Source organism: Labeo rohita, chromosome 16 (assembly GCF_022985175.1).
Source record: "Labeo rohita strain BAU-BD-2019 chromosome 16, IGBB_LRoh.1.0, whole genome shotgun sequence".
NCBI classification, from domain to species: Eukaryota; Metazoa; Chordata; class Actinopteri; order Cypriniformes; family Cyprinidae; genus Labeo; species Labeo rohita.
In genome coordinates, this window is record NC_066884.1 from 33467988 (window position 1) to 33492241 (window position 24254).

Here is a 24254-nt window from a genome sequence, read left to right on the forward strand (position 1 = left end):
TACGAATTAGCCACTTTGTAAAATACGTACAAATTGGTCATGAAATGTTAATGGCGAAATTTGACAATTTGTAGATTAACAAGAAAATAAAACTCAAGGACTAAAGGGTTACAAAACAATAGCTCTGAATTTATCATTTTTGTAAACAATTTCCTGTGTATATATATATATATATATATATTTCTTTAACCTGACCACAACACTGAATGAGACTGAACTCTTCTTATTCAGTGTCATGGTCTTCAGCTGGGGGGCAGGGGCGAGTGCCATTAGTTTTCTCAGGCACAGGAAGAAGGGTGGGAGGCGGTCTCTCCTGTGTGGCGGCGGAGTGGACATCAAAGTGAAGCCGAGCACTCTTCATGTGTTCATTAAATAAAGAGCTGTCCTAGACCCACTCGCTGATTCCAGTAAACCCGTCACTTAAAAGATCAGAGGAGCCACTCTCCTCCTCTGCGTCTTCCTCTGTCATCTCTCCTTCAGACATTTGTTCTGATGCATGTCGTAAGAGCAGTAAAAAAAGGGTACTGCTTTTTTTTTATAACTCATTTCTTCATTTCCTTCATTTCTTGGTTTCCTCTGTGGGAAGTAGGTGAAGACTTGACCGTTTTAGGCAGTGGGACCTCTTTGAAGTTAATTTAATGAGGAAGTGGACAGGGTTCATGTCTCCTTCAGCTCTCTCATATGTGTTTTTCACCCAGTTTTACAGACTTTATCCACATTACTCTTGTGTCGTCCACTCCCCTACGCTTGCTGATTAGGATATTAAAGTAAAACTCGAAGGCCATAACTCAGCCAGGCCCTGTTAAGTTATATGAGGTGTCAGAAGACAACTTTCCCCTCTGTCCGATCAGAACGACCTTCTCGTACCCGGAGTACACCTGGAACTGAGCTGCTAAGTGGAGGGAGGGGGTTGATCACTGAGGAACAAACAACAAAACTCTCTCTTCTCTAACATGAGCTGCCCTCTAATTTTCTTCAGACCCCCTTCACCCTCTCGCTCACGTAGAGCCAACCTGTCATTAACCTCGGCTCCTAATGGACAGGTGCTGAGGGACCCCAAGGTGCTGTGATCATTTAGGGGACAATGATCATCCCTACCCCACACCACCACATCAGTTTCTTCCCTCTTTTCTTTTCTTTTCTTTTCTTTTCTTTTCTTTTCTTTTCTTTTTTCTATTCATTTCTGTTTACAATTACTTTTTTTTTTACGTGTATTTTTTTGTACGTTGTTTTTCTTCCTTTGATTTTCAGTTCCTGTTTTCTTAATTGTTTCTTTGTTTGTGTCTTTCTTTCTTTCTTTTTCTTTTTTTTTCTCAGCACTGACAGTGTATTTAAAGCAGTCCTGATGTGTGGTTTTCTTCACACTTGTTGTGTAAGGACAGAAAGTAATTTGTTATTCCAATTGTCACTAAGACCACACTGACATAAAAGCAAAGTCCGTTTGAAAACATCAATAAAACTTTTTAGTATATAGACATTTTTCAACTGAAAAAAAAAAAAAAATACAAAAAAAAATAAATACATTTAAAAAATGGCTTACTGGGAATGATATTACGTTGCTTCTTACAGGTTTTGCGACAATTTCAAAGTGCACTGTCCAGTGAGTGGCGCTAAAAGCATGTTCAGTAGGGATGGGCAATACCGCTTATTTTGTTTTCGATACGATACAGACACTTTTAAGGCCAGTTTCATCGATATTGATACCGATACGATACCTCTGAACTTAATTTTAACTTATTGAATTTATTAAATTACTAAGAGTAAAATATATAATGACACACCCTTAACTTTATATTTGAAATGCATTTTAACATTTTAATATGCCTTAATTGCAACTTAAATTATATTTATTTATTTTTACATATGGATAAATATGTTTACTGTAGTGGTAACTACAAAACCTATAGTTGAAAATACTTTAAGTATACTAATACTTTGAAAATAGTTTCATAAGGGGCTGCCAGTGACAGGCTGTTGTACACATAAAATGCAACATTTTTATTCTGACAGCGTATAGTTTATATTGTAATTACTAAAAAATAGAACATGGTCTGTGAACTTTAAACATTAATTTAAATAACAATATCAGTTTGTTTATTGTGAAATGACTCAAACATAAGTTTTTTTTTTTTTTTTTTTTTTTTCTTCTGTCCTCTGATAAGCATTGTTCTGGGCTGCCATTCCCAAAAGCATCAATGCTTTCTTATGATACTTTCGGGAAATGCAGCCCCGTTTGAAAGCACTGTCTAAAGTGAGAGAACGCTTGTAATTGATTGGTTCTGTCTTGCAACATTTGCGTGCGTTCAGATGAGCAAGAAAATAGTTCTATGTTGCACAGTTATTTCCTAACATAGGTTATACGTCTAATTCAATGCATATTGTACGCATTATTTTTTGTTAAATAAAATCACTGGTAAATAAAACACACCTTAGTATCGATGTTTTTCGATACTCGCATCAGTATCAGTAATGTTAATTTCAACGTTTTATTACGTTAGCTGTATGTTCCACGGCAGTTTAAAAATGAAATGTCCGGTGAGCGACCCTAAAAGGCTAATATTAGATTGTGTTTGAAAATAAAGTACTGCCACCTACACTAAAGTTGTTTTGATATATTTACAAAATAAAAAAATGTACAAAATATTTTTATGAAACATGATCTTTACTTAATATCCTAATGATTTTTGATGAAAATATTTTGACCCATAAAAAATAATTTTGACCCATACAATGTATTGTTGGCTATTGCTACAAATATATCCGTGCTACTTACGACTGGTTTTGTGGTCCAGCATCACATTTAAGCTGGAAATTACAGTTATTTTTATGTATAGGTATACTGTAAAAAATAAAAAAAAACACAATTTGTTGAGTCAGCTTAAAATAATTTGTTACCCTGCTGCCTTAAAATTTTAAGTTCAGTCAACTAAAATAAGTTTAGTCAACTTGAAATGTTAAGTCGTACTAAGTAACAACTTAGATATTTGTGTTTGCGAAACTTAACAGATGGGTAAGTAACCCAACTGCCTTAAAATTTTAAGTTGATTCAACTCACATATCTAAGTGGGTAACAAATTATTTTAAGTTGACTCAACAAATTGTTTTTTACAGTGTATGTTTTTGGAGTTGCAGGTAGAGGCTCATTTTTCCAGTAAGCTTTTGTTGGCTTTCTATATTTATACTTTTATAGGTTTAAACAGTATGACCACGTCAGTAGATTCTTGCTGTTCTGTTCATTCACTTTTGTCAGTGTTCTGAAAACAACCTTGTTTCTGTAACTGTGTGTTTCCCGTTTTAGCTTCGGTGATTCAGACATCATCTTACAGCGGGAAATGAAGAAAGCCAATTATCATATAATCCACATGCTCACATGGGGCCTATAAATGTACAATTTGGGAAGAGCTGAAAGGGATTCCATTTGATATAGTCAGCGTTCTCAGAACTGGATTAGGAAGAGGACACGCATGAGCCAGAACTACATAAGCGTTGTATTACCACATCTGCTTAACAATGAAAACGCATTCTAAACAAATTCTTACAGTAAAGTTTCACAGCCAAGATTCGGTTCTTTACATTTGCATTACTCTCTAGATTTCCTTTGAAGTGATCATTCAAACAAGGTTTACGTCAATAGGCTAAATTTGGCTCTGTCAGATTTTCGTTAAAAAGAAGAATGTTTTAAAATGAACCTGCATGGTCATACAGCTAGACACACAATCATTTACACTAGTAATAGATTTTAATCTTTTTTTTTAAAAAGAGTACACTGCTGTACACTGCATGCTTTATGTAATCATAAACAAGCTTCTAAAACATCACACATCAGCAGTCTGTCAGAATACGTTGAATTGGCTGGTATTTATATGTATTTCATTACTATAGTGATGTAGTGTGTATGTGTATAGTGTGATATATTTACAGGTCTGTTGTGGTGGTATTACTAACAGTGTCATGATTTGTGTGGTGTGGAATTTTACACTTTGGATTTGGTGACTGCTTCTTTTGTCTACCTAGTCATAGATCTATTCATCGGAAGTGCAAATGAAGCAACTTGTAATTGTGGGGTTGTTGTGTTACTGACTCTTACCCTGAAGCTACCTGTACACCCAGAGTCTTTAATGCACAGGAAAGGATAGGTTGTTGTATTTTGAAAAACCTAAGAATACATTTTACACATTTTATTTAGCTAATTATTGCATAAATGAATGCTTAATAGAAAAAAATTGTCATAATAATGAAAAATAAATAAATAAATAAATAAATAAATAAAGGTTGATAGCTTGCCAAATAAACATTTTTTATTAAACATTGATAAATTTGTTTGTTTAAAACAATCACTTCAACTTCAGGTTTTTACTCTTTTCTTTTTTAATTTTAATATTGTAGCATAATACTGAACGTTTTAAAGGAGATCCCATCATAATTTAATATGGCTTTACAGAAGTGATAATAAATATGATGTTTTATAACAGGCTTAATATATAACTAGTATCATAGTTTTAAATATGTTTTCATTATAAATATTGTGATTGTGTGTGTGTGTATATATACATATATATATATATATATATATATACATATATAAACTGTTGGTTTAATAATTATATTTTTTAATTGTATCTATTCTCATTTGCTACATAAAAGAGATCCCATAATAATTTAACATGGCTTTACAGAAGTAATAATAAATATGATGCTTTATAATAGACCTAATATATAACTAGTATCATATATTTTTATTATAAATATTGTGATTATCTCTAATATAGCTCTAACATCTCTAATTATGCCTTTAGCACCAAAAGAGCACTTTTATCCCAAATACTATACTTTTACATATTCTTCAGTTATTAAAAAAAGGGGTTAAATAAATATATTCAGTAATTGTATCTATTCTCATTTGCTACATAAATCTATAATATTTAAAATAGATCAAATTAGTGCAGAATCATCTTTGTACTGCCGTCTACGATCACATCAAGGATCCACCAAATATCACATGATGTGGCTCTCAGATGTTTAGAAAAGTACTGCAGTGTGAATATAGTTGTTTAGAGGACAATAAAACAAATGTGCCTCAAGCCCCATTTTAAACATATAATGAAAAAACACGCAAGTGACAAAAATGCATTAGATCAGTGAAGATTTATATTATAATTTACATTTTGTCAAAGCTGTACTTAAATAGCTACGTAAACCAGTATGTAAACAAAGACAGTTTTTTCTTTAATTTAAAGCTGAAGATGAGGTGTAGACTTTGGTCATACTTTAGGACAGAAAGTGTATGAGATACTACTACCTCACAGCACATGTTGCTGATAAACTGTCCTACAGATATCGCTGGACAAAATCATATTTAAAAACAAAGAAAAAAGTACAAACATAAGACAAAAGAAACCAGTGCATACAAAGGCCAAAGTGATGTGGAGTGTCCGTAAACATCACCACTGACCCGCAGAGCAGACAGTTGCAGCAGCTCACACTGCATTTGCACACATCTCTGAAAATAAAACGAAAGTTCACTTTGGTTAACATTTCCACATTCTCATTTCTTTATCATTTTGGTTTCAGTAAGTAAGAAAATGCAGAGTCAGTGTCAATCTCACAGCCTGTGTGTGACAGCTAGACAGACTGCGATTCTTTGGACCACATGTAGACCTGCACATTGGGACATTTGATTTCCTCTTCAAGTAGCAAAACAAACATCACATATTCCTCTGACGTCTCTCAATTCAAGCACACACCACACACACACACACATACACACTCTGACATTTGAGGTAACAGTTGTTGGTAATATACAATATGCCCTTTTTGTACTCATTATATCGTGTAGAGCTCAACATTAAGAGAATAAATGTTATGTAAAACACGTACACATAGATATGTAACTTCTGACCCTTCTCCTAAAGTAAAAAAAATGCCTTCAACAAAAAGGTCTACCTCTGACTTCAGCCCACATTAAAAAATAAACCTGAATGCGGTGAGCTCTTTGCAGTCACACATGAAATCACAGTCAACTGGGACACTATTTACAATTACTATGCACAAAAGAAATATAGTCAAAGAAAATATATAAAACAGTAAATTACAATGAATTAACCAGTCATTGTAAACATTATTTCCACGTATTGGTTGTGAAAGATGACGCGTTGAACAATAAATTAAATAGATTACGTAACAAACGAAAATAAAAACCATGAAGAGCAAATAATATTAATAATAATAATAATATTAATAAAAGAATATGATTGTCTCTTTAAATTGTGTAGGACATACTGGACCACTGATGGATTGGATCAATGTCTGTTAGCCCTGAGTACTTAAGTCCCTGAACATAAAGGCCATAGCCTGATTCTTTGAGAAGAATTATGTATGCTTGTAGCTGTCCATAACCTGGCCTAGAGAGCTAGTCAGGCAAACGGTCAGCAAGCCTCTAGTTGGCTAAGGTTCCATGGCCTCCTCTGTCTCCTTTTTAACCTTGATCGGTAGGAGCTGGATGGGGCTGCTGCAATGAACCTTGATGACAGAGGCCTCACTGCCATGCTCGTTCAGACGATATGTAGATAATGCAGGTGGTGGGGGGTGCAGGTCTCCTCCAGTGCTACCTTTGTGATAAGACGCCTTAAAATCCATCTCCTGCCAGAGCAGGCCAAAGATCTGTTTCTCTACCATGCTCTCCACATCAAATCCCTCCATTTCTTCCAGTCTGTCTGCGTTATCGCTGATGTCAAAGCGTTCAATTTCCTCATTGACCCGGTTGAGTTCATCCAGGCTGCAGCTGGGAGAAGGAGAGACTGCTAAGCAGTAGCCTTTGAGGTGAAGCCGCAGGCTGCTGAGGTGAATGTAGTTGCGGTGGCAGTGCGGGCATTGGTGTGGACGTTCTCGTGTGTGCAGCCGTTTGTGCAGTTTGAGGTGGACAAACTGTGTAAACTTGGCCGGGCAGATCTTGCACTGGTAGGGCTTTTCACCAGAGTGCAGTCGCAAATGGGTTTTCAAGTTGCTAGTGCTGCTGAAACGCTTGTGACACACCTGTGAAGTGAAAGCAGAGTTTTAGGATCTCATTCTGATTTGAGTAGACATCTTACAAAAGTCCTCAGAGATGGTTCTAACTGAAAGTGTTGTTATTACCTGGCACTCGTGGGGTTTCTCTCCTGTGTGGACCAAATAGTGTTTCTGCAGGTGGGCCAGCTGAGTGAAACCTTTATTGCAGGTCTGACACTTAAAGGGTCGTTCACCACTATGGACACGCAGGTGCACCTGAAAGTAAAAACAGGTAAGCTAGGTACTACCAGGAGTGTTTCTAACAGATGTGTAGAACACATATGCTTTTTATTACAAGGTAGATGCAGTTCTCCTGCTTACCTTGAGGTTGGAAAGTTGACCAAAAGTCTTGGTGCAGACATTGCACTCATACTTGATCTTCCCATTCTGCTTCTTAAGTGGGTAATCTAGACTTTTGTAGCCTGTGGAACCTCGTTTCATCTTGCTGAGATTGATCGCCTCATCCTCTGAGCGGCAGGTACTCAGAATTGCTGAGGTAGGCTTGGTAGGAACACGGCCCGTTGAGGCTGCAGAGCCGGCTGTTGGAGACCCACCAGCAGGAGCGTAGGGGTGCCCATGCCCATGGGCTGGTTTGTCTTTCAGAGACGTGGCTGCAGAAAAGGCACTGGTGGCCGCTGGAAGCAGGATGTCCCTGGGAGCTGGAGAGTCGGGTGGAAGCAGAAATTGCCGACTACCCTCTGACGGAAGCATGCCAGGTGGGAAGGGTACATGAGGGGGTACCAAGCTACTATAAAAGGGGTACATGTGTGGAAATATACCACCCAAAGTAGGTGGCCCACTTAAACTACTAACAGGGTAGTGAGGCATGAGGTAGCGTGAGTAGTGCGGGTTCGGGTAGAATGGCATGGAGCCTGCTGGTGAGTAGCCTTGGTAGTGGTTCAGGCCACGACTGTAGAGTGCTGGAGAGAAGGAGAGAAGGCTGTCTCTTGGCTCAAGGGATGCTGGTGTGGGACTGCTTTCTGGACTGCTTCCAGGACTGCTGTGTGCTGAAGGGCTGGGCGTCACTGAACACTGTCTGTGAGAACGGTTCGGGAGGCCAAATACTGTGGTAGTCTTTAAAAAGTCTTCATTTAGGGAGGGGCGGAGCGGATAGACAGCACTGGGGTAAAGAGGTCGGTCTGGGCTGTTAGGGCAGCGGGGACGGGTGGGAAGTGGTCTGCTGGGTTCTTGCAGTACATCTTTCAAAATCTCTGAAACGCTGTGCTCTCTTTTGACTGGGTGCTTGACTTCAGTCGCTTGCTGCTTGGCTTCAATCAGGCTCTGCTCTGTTTACACAGACACACAAAAAAGCAATGTGTTAATAATGTTCTCACTTTACAATTTACAATCCCAATCCCAATTCCTGACCAATTCCAGTCAGTGTTATTTTGAGGGACACAGCAGTTCCATTGTCCCAGGGGATACAGCTCTTCTTAAACCAAATTTCAACAAAGCACCCCAGTGGTTCACTTAGTGTGACAGTTTGACAAATTATCCCATGTTAGGGTCTACAGACAGGATGTGAGGCCTGACAGCCGCCCCGGTCAGGGTGGGATGGATGCACTGATACTATCTAATGGGGTTCACTGAGTGGGTGTGGGGGGACTGATGGCGTCCCGCTAATAGGCATCTACAAGCCTAGATCTCTCCCTTTTAGTGTCCACAGAGACCGCGGATGGATTTTATTTTGTGAGTGATCTTAAATGAGTTCCCAATTTTCGGCACAGCCTCAGACTTAAAAGCTTTCACAGAATTCATGTTTCAGTGAAATATGAATAAAACAAACATGGGCAATTACTCTTCTCAAATGTAGGCTAAATAGACTCATTATAAACCAGCCTGAACCTTCCACCCACTCACATTTGATGAAAGGTGGAAAGCTAATTAGAAAATTACTTTCCCATATATCTTAAATACTTCACCGTTAATCTCTTTAAAAAGGATGTAAACAATTAAATAACTTCCTGCTTCCTGTTCACTGAACTTTCACGGGGTTAATTGTGTAGAATTCAAGTGTGAATATGAGTGTGTGCATGATAAGTATCCCTTAAAAGATGTACCATACTCCCAACTCCCCTATCCTTCTGTCCCGGCAGCTACGTGTAAACAAACCGAGAGGTTATCAGTTCTCCCCCTCCCACCTCTCTTCCACAGATAGTACCAGTTCTGTTCCTCCCTAGAGAGCTTGCCAAAAACAAACAGCCGGCGATCACAGAGATATCAATCTGTCAGCACAGCCCTGCCGCCAGGAAGTTCAACTAGTCAATGGAGGTTTTTTCTCTTGTGCGCGCTCTTACTAGCCTCTCCTTACTCTTAAAGTGGCAAACAAATGAAGAAGTTCCTCCCACACCTCCTGAGGCAGGATGACAAAGGAATGAAGGGACTCCAGATACAGGTTGGCTGAAAATGTGCTGTCATCTTACACCAGACAGGACTAGTGAAATAGAAAGTCAGTGTCTAAATCAGTTTCATGTGGGAGGCTGTCTCAGTCAGATCAGCCCATTCTATTAAATTGAGTCATATGCCTGGTTTCTTTAGGGTTGCTGCTGTTCTGCTTTGAGATGCAGGGGCTATTATTCCTTCTTCAGGCTGCAGGTAGAGGGGCAGCAGACATGAGTGAGTAGGTGTAATTACAGACTATGCGTCTATGTGTGTGTGAGGGGTCGGCTACATCCAGTGGCCCCAGGGTATGCGCATGACTCTGGGGAGAGGAGTCACACTGACTGGCCTGTTCACCTTCCTATAATCTCCCCCTCTCCTCCGTATCAATCTTTCCCTCTGTCTCGTCTTTTTAGCTTAGAGACTTTTATTGCCGGTTTAGTATGTTGGGCAAAACAAACCTTAGTCTGCACTTTCATGTTTAAAGAACGTCCTCAAACACCAATGGCTGCAACATTACACTCCTATTCTTTGTAATTAGTCTGAACTAAAACATCATAGAGGAAGAAAGGAGAGAAATAGAGTAGTTCAAAGAATTCCGATCTTAACAGAGATGAAAGGGAAGAAGCTGGTGTGTTTGCACAATGCTTACAGGGTCTATCTCTATAGTGGGAAAGGCATGTCTTTCTTGACTTAAACTGAGATAACAAGGAACAAATATCTGTCCAGGTCTAGGCAAACTGAGAGACATAAACAGTATATGTATTTGTTATGAACTTACTGAGTTTTTGCATCATGATCTCTCCAGAGGCAGGGTAGTTGAGACGACGGGCGAACTCGGGGCAGTACCACACCAGTAGCTCCTGGTCTGCAGGAATGGCCTTCACGGTGTAGAAATAGATGTTCATGCCGTTTTGGCAGGCAGCAAGGTTCTGTTCCTGCTGGGAATGAGCTGGATTCACATAACGCATCCAGTTACTCTTCTCCTCGTCCAGTCCGTCCACAAAATGATGGAACTCTCCATTAGAGTATATCTACAAAATATAATAAAGACAGTTAGGACCAAATATTTTCTTTTTACATTACAATAACATTCGTTGTCTTTATTACAATGTTCTATTCTCTAGTCCTCCAGTGTGGTTCTCATGTCTTTGAGACAGACGAGTGGGGTTTGCTCTTATAAAGTCTCACAGTGAGTCAGCAAACGCCCCCACACTAATATTCACAGTCTCAGAGTATCTCCATCCAGCTCTCTGGTGCATTCTTAGGTCTCGTCTGAAGTATGGTAGGGGGACGCCTGTCTCAGTATGTTGTTTATACTAAGCTTGCAAGTTCCAGGAACACTTTCAAGACGTCACAAACAAGGTTTCCCTCTGAAACGTCAACACTACACTTCATCTAGCACTTTTTCTCTATGCTTGAAATGCTAAACAGTGACTCTGTAATCACCTGGCCTACATGTACAGCAAGGACTGACAGTAACACAGGAAAGAATGATATCAGTGCTGTTTCTGGTAGGTAAAGACCAGAGTTGTTCCACTTGGGGATCTTCGATTTGGCAGCAATATGGAAGTGACAGAAAATAAGTCAACACAAAACCAGAGCGGGTTGACTTTGCACTTTCTCCGTGACGACAGCTGTAGACAACAGCTGCAAGTCACAGATGAGTGACAGAAAAGTTTTGTTTTAATTATAGTGGCAGTTAATGCTAACTGTGATGTTGCAATGTGATTTTTTATCACTTTATATAACTGCAATGACACAGATGATCTGCAAAGATGACATATTCTTAAGAAAGATATATTCACAGTAGCAGAACTGCAGAGTCATTCGGCACTTCCTGTCCCACACTTTTAGAGCGCTGCACAGTCAAATAAAGATTACACTATATGGAACGTATCAGTGCACTTCAGTCATTCAGCACCGATGCAGCAATGCAGTTCCCAAAACAGCAGGTCTTTACTCAGCAGTTTCTAATCGCTCTGAGAATATAAACTCACTGCTTCTACATAACCATCTAGCCCATGATGTCACACAGGAAGTCAGTCAGTGGAACAGGAAGTGACCTGGTATTTTTTTTTTTCTTGTCTGCTCCTACTTTATTGAAAGATTCTGAAACAAAACAACTCACCCGCCAGAAGTACTTCCTGTTCGCATCTTTGGGGACATTTTCTGCAGTGTAACTTTCTCCCACAAGGGGGCCAAACCGTGTGCCTTTGGGGATGTATTCTCTGCTTACTACACCAACAACCTGGTTCAAAAAAATAGGAAAACAGGGTGGTTAGAAAAAGAGGTAGATGATGTTTACAGCACTGTATTTTGCAGGTATCTTTAAATTAGCTTGACAGAGTGTGTGTGTTTGTGTGAGAGGGGTAATTAATTGACAGTCAGCCAGATGTGTGCACTTGAAAGACATGGAGCCATGCCTCTCTTCACCCGTCACCTTTCCTGACAGCCACAGGAAGCTAAAGGTCATCAAGGTTGTGTCCTAAGGCTGAGAGAGTCTATTCTATTCGCTTGTCCCGCTTCACCTCTTATTAACCGCACAGGAGATCACCTAAGCCTGACCTCTCTTCACAATACTGAATCATACAGGTGCTTTATTTGATAGAAACATTATTATATTTAGGGCCACACAGAATTTTTATGGATTTAAATAAGTACAATTTTAAACACCTCTGTTTGGATCTAAAAACTACTACAACTCAACCCTGAAGATCTCCTCACCCAAAATCCTGCAAAAAGCCCTTTTCAGCTTCTTCCCATCAATACTCTCTCATCATCATAATCTTCCTCTTTAAAACACATGACTTGACTCACTCTCTTCCTGTTTGAACCTCAGGTGTTTCTTGAAGAAAGAGGGTAAACTCTTTATCACCTCATAAGTACGTGCTCATAAAAGAGGCTCGCTTTTTTCCTCACAGGAAGAGATAAGACAGAGAGAGCGACTGATGAAAAAATCTATAACCCTGTTTCTATTGATTTATAAACACTTTCAAAATAGGGGAGGCTTAATCCTTTTCAAAGCTTCGGCCATCATTAGCGCTAGAAAGGTGGAAAGTAGTGTGTTTGTGGATTGTCATGGACACAGACATGGCAGTCTGCCACAGATAAAACAGGTTTGATAGATGGCACTCTGGAACTTTTGCACTCGAGTGCTTGAGGAGCTTGTCTTGTGGTGCTCTGATGTATGGATGTTTGTGTTAGCTGAGTAACAATGTGAGCTAGAAATTATTAAGCACACGGACATAGACAGGGACTTTTTTGTTCAACAAAGCAAGTTTAAAAACTGGCCTGACAGTGCTGATAAAGAAGATTAATACCAGCTATGTGATCGGTAGGTGCGGCTTTATGGAGATGCTGTTTAAACAAGAATCACAACCATCCAAAGTTCCAAAGCTTAAACCCGCTTCTTGCAATTCGATAATGTGACGCTCTGAGGCGGGTTTGTAAATTTACTGTCAGTACACTCATACAAGCAGACAACAATTATTAGCAGATGGCACGCAGGACTGCAGTTGTAACCCGATGAATCTCGTGGCACATTTCAAAAAGGAAGCCTCGAGGCCATGAGTACATCATGCGTAATGCCGTTGCATATGTGATGGAGTGTGAGCGTCGTGTCATACCTCTTTAGAGTCTGGTGGGTGTTTGAAGGCCAGGTTTCTGGGTAAGGATGCCTCGGCCCGGGTGAGTTCTGTGTTCTCCAGAGGACCTTCCCAGGTGTGGTCCTTCACGATGTATGTGCATTTCTCCTCAAACTCTTCCTCCGTCCATTTTGTCATGTCTACATCCTCTACATCCATCTTGAGCTCCTCATCGTCCACGGTGTAGGGTGCTCCCTCAGTAGTCAACATGGCCGAGCTGTGATGAGAAGCAGCCTGACAAAAGAAAAAGCGTTAGAATTAAAAGTTTTGACCCATCAGATAGTCTGTGAGAAGTACAGAACTAAACATTATCTAAGTAAAGGGTCAAATTTAAATTTAAATTTCGTTTTGCACAAATGTTCTTTTATACCAAAAACTATAATTAATTAGAATTGAAATATTTTTGACCAAATTAGACCTTAATTGTTTACACGGCATTAAAAACTACAAGAAGCACAGAGAAGCTGAAGAGCTCTTCAAGTAAATAAAAGACAACAGCTGTCCCGACCCGTTCCTAAGGTCAGAACTGATCACGGTCTCTCTTCTCACGTCCTACACTTCATTTCGGTCTATCAACATGCGTCTTACCCTCTCCCTGTTTTCTTCCCTGAGTGAAAAAATAGTCACAAATGGAGGAAAACAGAGGAAGGAAGTCCCGTCTACATCTGAATGTAGCTAAAATTGGAATCAGAGTGGCAGAGCAACGGAACCATCAATCCATCCCAGAGAATGTGCGTGTGACAAATAGAACCAAAAGAGGAAACTTTTTCCATCGGGATACAACCAATCTTCAACCAGAATTCAAATGGTAAAATATGCAGTTACCTGTTTAGGACTAAAACTAAACTGCTCTGAGAATGTTTTATTATACCTCTTAAAATGATTTTAAAAAGTGTATTAATTTCATTTAAAACTACATTTTTGTTTTTATAATTACAAATGTTAGAAGTTATTTTTAAAGTTTACAGAATTAATAAAATGTTACATTCCAAAGCAGCCAAGTAAATTGAAATGTACAAAGCTATAATGTTAAAAACATTGATTTGTGATTAATATAAATTGTAGTTAAGCATTTTATATTATACTAACATTTTATATATGTATATTATATACATAAACATTTTTTTTATACAAAAGAAGATCAGAAAACAGCTATGTTTTTTGTTAGAAAGAATCGTCTGCGTAGGACAGCTGTAGAACCAAAACTCATATTGAAACTGAAAAACTTCACATTAACAAACATGGAAATCAGATGTATGCATACTAAATATACAAGCATAATATAAAAAAGTATCTTATGTTTAAAAAGGAAGGGAAAAAAAAGATTTTTAGGTGAAATCTTTAAACATTAACTTTAAACATTACACTGAATAAAACTATAAACTACTAAATACAGAAATACTTTTCTAAGAATTGTTTTACATTTAACTAAAATTAACTAAAATAAATGGAAACTTTAAACTGAAGTTTAACTTGAAAAACTAATAAAAATAATAAACTAGAAAGCCTCAATAAAATGTTTTTCTACCTCACGATAAACAATCACACCACATGTAATTAACAGCCACTAAATAAGCACTAAATATTTCATTTATGAAATAACAGAAACAATCAGTTCCGTTTTAAAACACAATCTCTGCTTTACACAGAAATAAACGCAGAACACAGAGTTTAGAGAAATGTCACTTACCAGGACGCTCTGGTCCCAGCCACACATAGAGGCTGTGTGTGATCTCTCCCCTGAGTGTGTGTGTGTGTATGGGACAGGTGCAGCTCACAGTTCTCCTGTCTTGTCCCACTGCTAGTCCAGATGGTAAGTGACTTCTCCTGCAAGTGCCTGAGATTGACTGACTGCCTGAACATGTTTGTCTGACTTGTTGAAGGCACTTTGGCCCTGCCCACTATCTCCTCCCACCTTAGTGTCACTGACTCCGCCTCCGGAGTACATGATCTAACAATTACTCCACTGCTACACAAACACACACACACACTGAAGAGAAATCATTACAAATAATAAAAAAAGTGTGCATTAACCACCCAAAATCTCTGAGATTCATTTCAGTTTTCTTTCTTTTGACCTTTTGACCTTTCTATTAAAATATATTTGTATTAAAAAACTTTTAAAAATCTAAAAAATCCTTGTATAAAAATCAATTCTAATCAGTGTGCGTTTTCTTTTTTAATTATATGACATAATTGCATTTTATAATAATAAAAACAGAAATCCAAAACTATTCATTTTTGTATTCGATTTTTCATTTGTATTAATTATTATTGTTATTATTATTATTATTATTATTATTTTTATAAAACAGACCATCACAAAAGAAAAAAAGCGACCAAAATAGTCTTTGAATTTAGAGACGTGCAACACAAGACTGTTTTGACCCAAACCGCCAGAGGTAAGGTCTTGTTTGAAGAGGAAAGTGAACATGTTGATGCGTCTTCCCCTCGCTCTCATCCTGTGAAGGAAGGACGTCCTGTGACGGTGACTCAATGACTAATGCCGTTTACTGGGAGCTGACTGACGTCCCTGTTCCTCTTTTAACTCCCAATTCACACTCTTTCCCACAATACTTACCGTCTCCGGTGCATTATTCATTCTTAAGAACGCTACTACAAACTCACAGGAACGTATTTTCTGGGTTCTTACATGCTGATCAGCCTAAAAGTCAGCGAACCTTCTCTAGCATACATTTCTGAATATGAAGTATAAATGGAAGCTGAAGGATTCTTGCTTGTCCCTCAGCAGACATACGTAAAAACACTCATTACACACAAAAACACTCTCACCCACCCGAAATTTGGCTGGTGACAAAGAGCTGACCACATCAGTCGCAGCCTACTATTTCCTGGCAGCAGACTACCCAGAAGATTGTTGTAGCCCCAAGGGCTGCCCAGAACCCGCTCAGCCCACAGCCCGCCCCAATCTGGTCCACAGCTGTTTACACTGAAACCCACTCAATAAGAAGTCCAGGAAGGACCAGCACCGAAAGGCTGAAATTCACCTTCAAACAAAAGAGCTGAAACGGGGAGCTGCCAGCAAGCCGGATCCTAGAGAAGAGAGTTTGTCCCGGCCAAGGCCATCCCCAATAAGATCCGCTTTAGGAGACATCAAGCCCATAAAAGGGCTTGAACCCTCCAGGGCTTGATCAGACACCTTCTCTTTCTCTGGACGAGCTGAGGCCAGGGGGCAGGGAGGACTCTCAACTCTGAAGTCAAATTCAAATGGACCTTTTTACTGTCTATATAAAGGGTTTAATGTGGCCTGAAAGAAAACCAGCTAAACAATAGCGGGCAGAGGAACATCAACAGCGCTGTTAGTTTTACAGACAGCTCATAACATCCCCACACCGCAGAGGAAGAGAAGAGGAAGATATGAAGTGCAAAAAGTTCTTGCAGCATAAATAGAAATGTTCCGATTTGAAATTAGAAATGACAAATTTGTGCAGTGTAATTGCTTACATCCTTAAAGCTGCAAAGTTGCCGACAACCACATCCAATCTGCCGCTAGTCCTCAGCAGCCAGAGACTGCTATGTGAAACCAATTGTGTTTTTTTTAATCTAATTTCCTTCTTTCGACCAACAACACATCTCTTCTAAAACAGTGTAAACAATGTTATCTTCTTAAAAATCGTTTAATCAGGCTTCTCTCTCTAAACAGAGTGATTACGTAGTTAAAAGAAAGCTAGTGTACATTTCCTCTGCTTGTGCGTGTGTGAATGTTATTCTAAGCACATCCCACCACAACTGAAATATTAGGCAAAGCATATTGAGCCACGGCACCTGGATTGGACCGAGTTTGAAGGTTCGAGCATGTGTGTGTGTGTACACACATGTGCTACAGAGAAGCTGATCTGCACGTGTGCCGCACGTTCTGCAGATGACACCCCTCCCAGCCCTTTTCATGTGGGGTAACGGGGCAACAGAGCTCTAATCCCTCCGCTTCAACTCCACTTCCTCAAACCAGCCATCTGGAGATATGTCTGTCTCCTTACAACATTTACCACAGAGGGGGCGGCGTGGTGATTAATACTATGACCAGACAGAGACTATCTACACTAAAAGAGGACCATGTTAAATTTGGCACATGTGTTATTAAGCTGTTTTTATTAATGATTAAATTCCTGCAGCTCATCTATGTTACATTAACTCTCTACAGTAGCTTGAGGGTTTGCTGACATGACACGCCACTTAAGTAGAAAAGAGTTTTGGCCTAAAAATGAGAATTCAGAGTAATGTTACTGCTTTTCAGACAGATAGGGTGGGAAAAAAATTAACTGACATTGAATAAATTTATAAAAATCAGATTGTTCATTCCATTATGATTATTACACTTAATACAGTTGCTACATATACATGGAAATTGTACTGGAAACTTGAAAATTATAATGGAAGTTTGGAAATAAGTTAGACCACTGACAGAAACATTAAACTAATATATATGTATATGTGTGTGTGTATATATATATATATATATATATATATATATGCATACATTATGTATGTATATATAGAATATATTCTGTTATTCTACATACTTTCATAAAGTAAAATGAGGATATAAAAGTTCTAAGAGTCTAAGAGAATTATAAAAGTTCCAAGAGAGGAATATATGAAAAGTTTATCAAGAGTATTTGCAAAAACAGATAATTCAGGTTTTTTTTATTTTTTATTTTAAAAAGCATGTTTTATTATGTTATCATGTTTTAATTGTGTTGTATTGTATTAGTGAGCTATATTTTTTGTCATTTTTTTTACCTAATCAAAATAACCCAACTGCAGTTTGATTGAGAATAATTGGAATGCACAATGAAAAAACATGATTTTTTAAAATTGTGAAAACATGCAAGAATCATTGTAAAATTAAGACTGCACAAATTAAGCCAAATGAAATAATGTTTTGGATTTTTTTTCTACACTTCTGAGAAACGTATTTTAACAACTAAATTAAATGTTATAGACCATATTTAGACATTTTATGTGATGAAAATATGAATTGAAATATATGTACTTTTTTGGTGGTAACAAATCAAGAAAATAAAAAGTATTCATCTCATGATTTACTGATGATTAAATTTAATATGAATATTTTTTGACTAGACACAAAATAAAATAAACACAATTATAGATATATACATTTTAAGTACATTTATAATTAATGAAAATATGTTTGTTTTACCTGCTGGTTTCCATAAATGTCTGTGAATGATAGCGATGCTTTAATCCTACAGATATACACAGAGTTCAGAGATCTCTGTTCACACACACAAACCTCCACCCAAATCAGCCTCATTAGGATTAACTGAAGACATTAGGAAAGCAAACAGTTCAGCAGGACAACAAAATCCAAGGTAAAGTAAAAGTTTTATAGGCATTCTTTTGCAGGTGTAGAGAAAATAATCAAAATATTGTCAATACGTGGTATAATGTATTAAACATTACATATAATGTTACATTTTTGCCTCTACCTTTGCGTAATATTTCATTTTTGTTGTTGTTGTTATAATGACAGCCTATTTAAATCCAGCCAGATGACCGGATTTGACTGTAGTTAATTGAAAATTGTTTGTTGTAGACACACAAACATTCGCACAGGCATTAACTGCAGCGTTATACTGAGCTGATAATAGAGTCCATGTTGAATGAGTTTGCCCCACCGGCACACTCCCCCTCCTCTCTGCGTCTCAGATCTTTACACGAAACAGACATAGTGTTCCTGACCACCCCCTTACACACACACACTCAAACACTCAAATATCTCCCCATCAAAGCAGCAGAGAAAAGTGTGTAGGATGAACAAAGTCAGACACACTGTAAGCACACATGCTCTTCTCTTTACTCTCAAGTGACTTCATCAGCATTCAGGGGAAAATGCTTTAAGAAACCATTTAACCTTTAAATAAGATCTGATTAGCAAAACATGATCAGAAAAAGACCTGCTGTTATCTCCTAGCATTTATCTGAACACACACACACACACACACACACATACAGTGAGTAGGGAAGCCCTTTGGCCCGTCAGCACCCTGTGAAGTGCTGTGAATGTTAGGAAATATTTAGTTTGTATCTCTGCCACAAAATCTCACAAAAAGCTACCAGAAGTACTTCCAGCTATTAAAAATAACAGTTATAAACAACAGAATTCATAAATATAATAACTGAGATATATTATAGTATTGGAAGCATTGTGAATTGACCTGTATTGGATATATGAAAAGAACAGCATCAGATAAGATATCAGGGCGAGGTACACAACTATAATAAAGCTATTTCACTTTTAAAAGATTCAGGGACACTGCCTGTGTATTGTAGCTCAAATAATAGATCCATGTGTGAGAAAACACACATCACTTGTTATATGGATCAGGTGCCTTGAGACAAATCCTTATGATAACCAAATATGAACATATGATGGCATATACGTGTATATATATATATATATATATATATATTTCTTCAACCCATGGAAATGAAAAACAAAAAAGTAGACCAATTCCTTGGGAAAACCGCAGACTTGGCAACACTGGTCAAAATGATCAACTTTTCTTTTATGTCAAAAATCATTAGGATATTAAATAAAGATCATGCTCCATGAAGATATTTTGCCAATTTCCTACCATAAATATATCAAAACTTAATTGTTGATTACCAATATGCATTATTAAGAACTTTATTTGGACAACTTTAAAGGTGATTTTCTCAATATCTTTGATATTTTTGCACCCTCAGCTTACAGATTTTCAAATAGCTAGTTGTATCTTGGCCAAATATCATCCTATCCTAACAAACCATATGTCAATGGCAGGCTTATTTATGTGTAAATCCCTCTCTCTCTCAAGCAGTCATCACTGACTACGTTCGGAATAAATTTCCTGGAAGTGAGTTGCGTGTGTTGCGTTCAACATGCTGACTATTTAATGATACATAACTGTTACTCTCCTGGTGTAGATATTAGTGTAGATAGCATTAATCACCTTAAAATGACATGATGAGGGTTTGGGATCAGAATTGTGTGTTAGTGTGATAGATGGAACAAGCGATGGATATGACAGGTGTGTGTGTGTGTGTGTGTGTGTACTTGTTTTTGCTACATTGTGGGGACCAAATGTCCCCACAAGGATAGTAAAACCTGAAATTTTTGACATTGTGGGGCCCGGCCTGCGGTCCCCACAATGTTAAAAAATTATTAGAAATAGTAAATGATGTTTATCTGAAAGTGTAACGATGCAAACATGTTTTCTGTGAGGGCTAGGTTTAGGGTTAGGGTTGGGTTAGGGGATAGACAATATCGTTTGGTCAGTATAAAAACTATAGAAGTCTATGGAAAGTCCCCACAATTCACAAAAACAAACGTGTGTGTGTGTGTGTGTGTGTGTGACCAGCAGCCATGCTTAATCAGCACGGTCAGAACAATGAGTCCATTTAAGCCACTGCTGGCCCCTAATGAGAGATCACTCACAAACACACACACACACACACACACACACACACACACACACACACACACACACTCATCAACTGCATGTCAAATCACCAGCTCACTGATTAAGGATTTGTTTAATAACATACAACAAATTAATTTGCCAATATAACTGAATTTTTTGCTAATGATATACTGATAAAATAATGTTTTTTTATAATGTCCCCCCCAAACACACACACATAATGTAGGAAATTCATAATAACACACACACACACACACACACACACACACACATGACTTTCCATAGACTTCTATAGATTTTGTAATGACCAAACGATATTGTCTATCCCCTAACCCAACCCTAACCCTAAACCTAGCCCTCACAGAAAACATGTTTGCATCGTTACACTTTCAGATAAACATCATTTACTATTTTTAATCATTTTTTAACATTGTGGGGACCGCAGGCCGGTCCCCACAATGTCAAAAATTTCAGGTTTTACTATCATTGTGGGGACATTTGGTCCCCACTATGTAGCAAAAACAAGTACACACACACAAACAAACACTCACGGACCATGTAACATTGCAAGACACCAAATTCAGTGTTTTGATGGCAGTAAATAGACTAACCCTAACTGTATTCAAATCATTAGCACAAGCACTGTATATGTGATCAGTCACTGCAGTGATCTGTGTTTTGAACCAGTCTCCATCAGCTTTGTTCTGCTTGACAAATGTTTATTTTTGTTCATTCTTCTGGTAAATTTCTGTCCGAGTACATATCACAAAAGCTTCCTCTTGTCGAACTTTTATAAAAGGTGAAATCATTATGGTTGAAATTATTCTGTCAAACACATTTTGACCATTTTTGTTGTGGAGGAAAGTGGCTCTTTTGGAGGCTTAAACTCTTAAATATATAAAGAACCATTTTGGGTTCCCCAAAGAACCACTGAACAGTACATAAAATATAATTTTCTTTACCAATTGTTAAGAAAACTTTAATAGTCTAAAGTTTATTCTAGGCTTTATGAATGTTATTCGTTCTGCATGGAACCAATGATCCTGCAGTATTTCATACCTGTGTAAGGAGTGTCAAAAACCTGCCAAAGGTGTCATTGTACTATGTGGAATAAAGTGTAAAGAAAGAACATTTGTAGGCACTATATATCAACCAGGTTCAGCTTAAATCTTGATTCATTTATTTTGCAAAAACCCCAGGTAGAGTTAGAATAAACATTATGCCCTTTGTGTGAAAGAGTTTTATAACAGTAGCAAGCATTGAACTTGTTCTCAAATATCTGGGTAAAGTTTGCCAACATCAGTAAGAATGGTTTTAGGCGTTGTAAAAGAAAATCAGGAGGAACCAAGTGACATGATGGCCATTAGTATGGTATTGCTGACCTATCGTTTCTTGGTCAGACTTCATATCCTTTCTACGGGTACAATGGAGCTCTTGTGACATTGTCCTTTGATTGGCGCTGGTGTAGTAAATATTTAGAGGGCATGCAAAGGAACTCTCATGTCACCATATAGACAGATAGCTGCTATCCATCAGCTGCTGATGCTGTCTGGTGTGGGTGGTCAGCGAGGGTCTCTCTAAGTGCTGCGTGGAGCAGTGGGGTGTTGATTTACCCCTCCATCCACCTCTGGATGCCCTCTTTATGACCCGACAGGTCACCCGCAATCATGAGCATCTAGCGGGCAATGGCAGGAAAAGAGTTCATTGATACAAACACACACACGACACAATGGCGACACCCGTTTGTTGCCCACTTCTTGCTTTGTCCTTAATCTGAACCCATGTTTTGCAGAAATATATTTCCTTCTCACGGCCACAATAAAATGGGATTTGTGAAAGAACACTGCAGTGAAGCAATCCTATTCAGAGGTACAAGCAGAACGGCTGAAATATCCTCAGTGTCGCAGTCTTGGACACTTCTGATGAACATATAACAGACTCTTTTGTGTGAAACCAAAAGACAGTTCACTCTCCTCATGAGAAAAGTGTTTCTGCAAACCTCAGTGGTGAACATTGTAGCAAATTCGCCACAAATCAGCTCCCAGTTTGTTGCAAATACATAGTTTTCATTAGGCTAAAAAAAAAGTTTAATAACCTGTATTACATGGAATGAATGGGATATTGGAGTGAATCCTAGAAATAGTATGTGATGAAAAATATAATACCGAAATAATGTTTCAATTATTAAAAAAAAAGAAAATTACTATATTATTTTACATTTTGACTGGAGAAAGTATTTATGCTATAAAACACATGTTTGTTTTATATGTGAAAAAACAACAACAACAACAAAAAGGAACAGTTCCCTCTTAAAGAACTACCATTCATAAAACAAACTCGACATGAACATGACTTCCTCATGGTGATTGGTATCTTGTGAAGTCAGTACACATAGTGTAAAAAAAAAGAACAAAATTGTGTTTCACTTTGAATCTGAAAGAATGATTAGTCTAGGGACATTTCATGACTGCTCTCATAAGTTTTCCCTTGTGAAAAAGAGGTATTGTATTGATTGTGCACTTGTAGTGTACTTGAAATGTGTTTTGAAAAATATATTCTTAAAAAACTGTACTTTCATATAATATAACATTAATAAAATTAAAGGCCACTGAAGTGTACTTAATAAGAGTAAACTTTCATGTTTCTTAACACACTTCACTCTTAAAAATAAAGGTTCTTTATTGGCATCAATGGTTCCACGTAGAACCTTGAACATCCATGGAGCCCTTCAAATTCAAAAAAGATTCTTTAGATTTTAAAATGTTCTTCAAAATGGTTCTTTTAGGAACTGTTCACTGAAAGGTTCTTTGGGGAACCAAAAATGTTTTTTTTTTTTTTTCAATGCAAAAACACCCTTTTGGAACCTTTATTTTTAAAAGTGTTGGGTAATGTAAAGATTATATGATATTAATGTTAACTGTTGTTCAATATAACATTTGAAGTTAATATGTGATCCTGGACCACAAAACCTTTCATAATCATCTGAAAGTTGAATAAAAAAGTTTTCCATTGATGTATGGTTTGTTAGGATAGGACAATATTTGGCTCGAGATACAACAGATTGAAAATCTGGAATCTGAGGGTGCAAAAAATTTAAAATATTGAGAAAAATCGCCTTTAAATTTGTCCAAATTAAGTTCTTAGGAATGCATATTACTAATCAAAAATTAAGTTTTAATATATTTACTGTATGCATGATTTTTGGCATAAGAAAAAAATATAATTTTGACCCATATAATGTATTGTTGACTATTGCTACAAATATACCCATGCTACTGGGTTTGTGGTCCAGGGTCACATATATTTTAAATATAATATCTTCATCATTAAATTGTCTAATTAGAAATATATATTCAAATACATGACATACAAGTTTAAATAGAAATGACATTAAATATATTTTAGTTTACCATAAATGCTTGTCAGTACATTTAGCAATTCACTTTAACCATATATCAGACAAATGCAGAAGTATTTTTCTAAGTGGGTCAAAATCACTTTTAAGTTCAGTTAACTGCATTTAATATAAATGTAAACTGTTAACATTACATTCGGTTTGCACTTGACGTGTACAGTTTCTTTAATAAGGACTCTTTTCAGAAAGTGTAGCTCTTTTTCAAAGGTTAGTAGGTATGAAATCTGCTTAAAGGAAACTTCATATATGACCACTTTTATTCCCAAAGCTATCACGAGTCTAGTAAGAGTCTGCACTATCAAATAGTTAAAAATATCTGTT

General features: G+C 37.6%; 1 protein-coding gene across 2 annotated transcripts; it reads right to left on the bottom strand.

Moving 5' to 3' along the window:
- Window positions 1–5123: 5123 nt before the first annotated feature.
- prdm1a (PR domain containing 1a, with ZNF domain) lies at window positions 5124–14906 on the bottom strand. Of its 2 annotated transcripts, XM_051130359.1 has the most exons (7): window positions 14761–14906; window positions 13053–13304; window positions 11555–11674; window positions 10205–10457; window positions 7366–8330; window positions 7132–7260; window positions 5125–7032 (listed from the first exon to the last, which is right to left on the bottom strand). In XM_051130359.1, exons 1-7 carry the CDS (start codon window positions 14785–14787, stop codon window positions 6445–6447), a joined length of 2334 nt encoding a protein of 777 aa, XP_050986316.1. In that variant the 5' UTR covers window positions 14788–14906; the 3' UTR covers window positions 5125–6444. The 2 variants fall into 2 exon arrangements, with proteins under 2 accessions (XP_050986317.1, XP_050986316.1); XM_051130360.1 differs by lacking the exons at window positions 11555–11674; window positions 13053–13304; window positions 14761–14906 and adding an exon at window positions 10873–11003 and having other exon boundaries at window positions 5124–7032.
- Window positions 14907–24254: the final 9348 nt, after the last annotated feature.